Below are 3,687 nucleotides of genomic sequence, written 5' to 3' on the forward strand. Positions count from 1 at the left end.
TTTAGTGAAAACAGAAGGATAGATAGTTTGCAAATTGTCTTTTAAATTTCTCTAAAGATTGTTTAAAATTAATCAATTTTGTATGGACATCTTTTTGATATTTTTTTAAGCAGCAAAGAGGCAATCTCTTGTCCTTCTTTAATTTTCTGCTAACCATAAGTATGACTGCACATAGGATAAGTTGAAGTGTACTCTACGAAATGAGCTACCGTGACCGTTATTTTAAGTTAAATTCATAGAGATCCACTCTCGGAATTAATCAAACTATCTGATTTGTCTGTACCATTTACATGTATTCTGAAAATATGGCCTTAAATTTGTTCGAAAGACGTCGGTCAGCATTCGACCTAAGGAAAGATTGTACAGTGTATTTGCAAACAAGGTTATTGTATCGACCATAGAATTTGCAAAATGTTGACTTTACACAAGATTGTTAATACCCTTTAATCATCAACATATTTGTTAGTAGCCTGGAAACAGAGAGTTGAAAATGATAGTCGTCCTTGTCGATCGAAATCTATTGTCATACAGAAAAATATAGATGCTGAAGGCAACATGATATCTGCACATGCAAGGTTTACAGTGATAGACATTTCTAAGACACTAAAAATTTCATCCGGAACAATTCATTTGATTCAGAGAAGGGAAATTAATCTGAATAAAATTGAAGAAAGATTGGGTGCCCCTTCTGTTTACAGAAGCCACAAGAAAACGAGCATTAAAATTGTCAAGGAACTGTGAAAAATTTTAACATTTTGACAAAAGAAAGAACGATTACCTTTTCATATGAGACGAAATATGGGTGCACTACTTTGAGGATCGATAATAAAATGTGGTTTCAAAGAGGGAGGCTTTGTCCTATTGCCAAGAGAAGCCAGTAGCTGCACACAAGCATAAAGATGTAAAGAAAATTGTGAAAAAAGAAATGAACAGAGCTTGACCATCCCCGTAAACACCAGATCTAAATTCTGACAAATTTTGATTTACAAAAATCAAGAAAATCTTGTACTAGAGCGTGCCTTCCACCTTTTCAGCGTCCTAAAGAAAAGCATGAGTAGAGAGACTTAGGCGTATGTAAAAATTTACAGAGAATTTTTCAGAAATTAAAAAAATAAAGAAACTTTTCTTTTTTTCTTCTTTCGTATTTTTTTATGAAATTTTGAATAACTGGTAATTATTGAACGCCCTAGTATAATTAATGCACTTTACAGAGGCTTTCATGAAATAAAATTGTACCATGAAATTTTTATTTTAAAAAAATAACTACGACGTCTATTCCGTATTTTTTTCAGATGACCCTCCACTCCGTGCTCCTACTCTTTTCTTGTCCCAAATGTTGGACACTAGTTCTGAGAATCTTGATAAAGTCTCTGTCAACGCTCTTGTAGAATGTGATGGCCACTGTAGCGAAGAACTGGGTCAGTGTTATTGGAGGAACACTAACGCTGACTTACGTTTCTAAAGATCATTACAAATCGTGCAACCTAGACTATACAATTGTTGTTTACAGTACTGTAAAGGAGAAACCACAACAGAAAAATTGGTCACTGATGACATCACAACTACGCGAATACCTTTGGTTACTATTGTCCCAAATCTACTTGTTCCAGCATCTAGCTCAGTAGTTACTGATGCCCCTGCTTCTCCATTTAATGTACTTACAGTTTGAACAACAACACTACAAACAACTAAGCACCACTAAACAAGTAAACTAATAGTACACACCTGGGTTACTCTGCCCACTGGATCTCAAAGACATTAAATAAACCAAAACTGTTTTTATGTTCTCAGTGCAGAGGGAATAATTTTTTATAATAAAGTATAATGGATCGTTTAAAAAATCTACGAGCCTTAAAAAACTTAAAACTCAGACAAAATTTCTAAATTCAGTTTTAATTAATCTCAATAATTCAAAAATTTTAAGTACATATTATGTATTTACCTGCAATTGTTCGATCAATAGTTATTATATATTCTATTTTAAGCCATGACTATAAAGGAAAAAAAAATATCATTTCTACTGTACAGGATTTTTTAAAAATATATAATTTATAATGCGAAGATCTGAATGCACAAAATATTATGAAACAACGTCGATAAGACAATGAGAACAGAGAAGATAAGACAACAGAACAGAATTTTGTCATACTTAGAAGGTCGGTATTGCAGGAAGTGAAGGGCTAATACACAAAATGGGTAGGAAAAGTAATGTACTTCTAAATGCAATCAAGCACCTTCATTAAGGCTTAAACTAAAACCTTTCCAAAATTAATCATAATTTTAAATTTATCAGCACAAAACGTTTCTACTATTCCGTTAGAGGAGATTGAAAAGCTAATTGTCAATGGAAAAAAAAATTATCTTGAAAAAGATGACTACTGCTAAATCATTAATAGAATTCAAGTGAACATCTCTGCTAAATTACTAATTAAATTCAGGTGAAAAATCTTTACATAACAGATACAAAGTCTGTGCTTCTCCTAGTGATATTGATGTTTGTCAACAGAGCAGTGGGAGGGCTGTTAAGCCTACAGTTATGTCACTCCCATTGTAACATAGGAGAAGTAGACTGTCTTCTACAGTGCCCAACTATCCTGTGTGAGCAGGACTGCACCAGGGCTGAACGGAGGTGTGTGGAGCTTTGCGATGCTGAACACACCACAACCCAGCAAGTGATGACCGTAGATCCCAACATCTTGACAACTAAGACACACATGCACACAAAAAGTACGACAGCAGCCCCCACTACAAGGGAGACGCCCACCCCATCAACAGTGTCAGGGACCTCAGAAATAAAACCCACCCCCAAGCCGCATCGTCCACCCACAACTACAACTGAAGTCATCACCACAACTGAGGATAAAAATGGAGTTGTCATTATTGGTTAATTAAAACAAATTTATCACATTAATCTTTTGTTTTCCTGAATGCTTGACCATATACATGAACATTGTACATGTATATACAGTGTGATACATGTACCCACTCTGCCATGTTGCTACATGGGCAGTTTTAACGAAGTCAACTGGAAATCAGCCCGTTAGGGTTTAAATTATGAAATGATTCTCAAGAGTGGATACAATAGAGTATGGAGCAAAATGTATAAACTAAAAAAAAAATAACATCACCAAAACAAGAATTCACATCTAAATTCATCATTTTGTTGTCATCAAAACATTTATGGATGGAAATTGTCTTTTGGGGTAACAATGTACATATTGCAAATTTGCTAAGCAACGTTTCTTAAATACAAGATGCAATTACATGTATCTTACATTGTCTCTGAAGCTTTAAATGACATAAAATATACTAAATATTGTTATATATATTCTTACAAGTATTTTTCTATATAAAATTCCAAGAAGTTAAATGTTTTGTGATAAATAATTTCTGTGATATAATAATTTAATGATTCATTTTTTTTTTTACTTTGTTATTATTTTATTTTTTTATAAAGCCAACATTTTGCTTATAGAGTTATTGTTTAAATTTTGATTTAAATCTATTCAGAAGTCGTCACTCTAGTGTTTTAATATTATGTATATATCTTAAGTGAAAGGTATAACAAAACAGACCTTCAGGTCCAAGAAATCACATGTTGCCCTCATACCCAGTCTGAAACTGTATAGTAAGTAAATGAAATATTTATAAGATTAACTAAGTGGTGATTAAATTCTGAGTATCGTT

At 33.1% G+C, this 3,687-nt stretch overlaps 1 protein-coding gene across 1 annotated transcript; it reads left to right on the forward strand.

The window, feature by feature from the left end:
* The first annotated feature begins 2,172 nt into the window (after positions 1-2,172).
* Positions 2,173-2,905, forward strand: LOC133196529 (uncharacterized). Its single transcript, XM_061332402.1, has 2 exons — positions 2,173-2,196; positions 2,461-2,905. The coding sequence occupies exons 1-2, from the start codon at positions 2,193-2,195 to the stop codon at positions 2,886-2,888; spliced, it is 432 nt and encodes a 143-aa protein (XP_061188386.1). The 5' UTR covers positions 2,173-2,192; the 3' UTR covers positions 2,889-2,905.
* The last annotated feature ends 782 nt before the right edge of the window (positions 2,906-3,687 follow it).

Source organism: Saccostrea echinata, unplaced genomic scaffold (genome assembly GCF_033153115.1).
Source record: "Saccostrea echinata isolate AGI-Se365-2 ecotype Australia unplaced genomic scaffold, CSIRO_AGI_Sech_v1 ptg000030l, whole genome shotgun sequence".
In the NCBI taxonomy this organism is placed as follows: domain Eukaryota; kingdom Metazoa; phylum Mollusca; class Bivalvia; order Ostreida; family Ostreidae; genus Saccostrea; species Saccostrea echinata.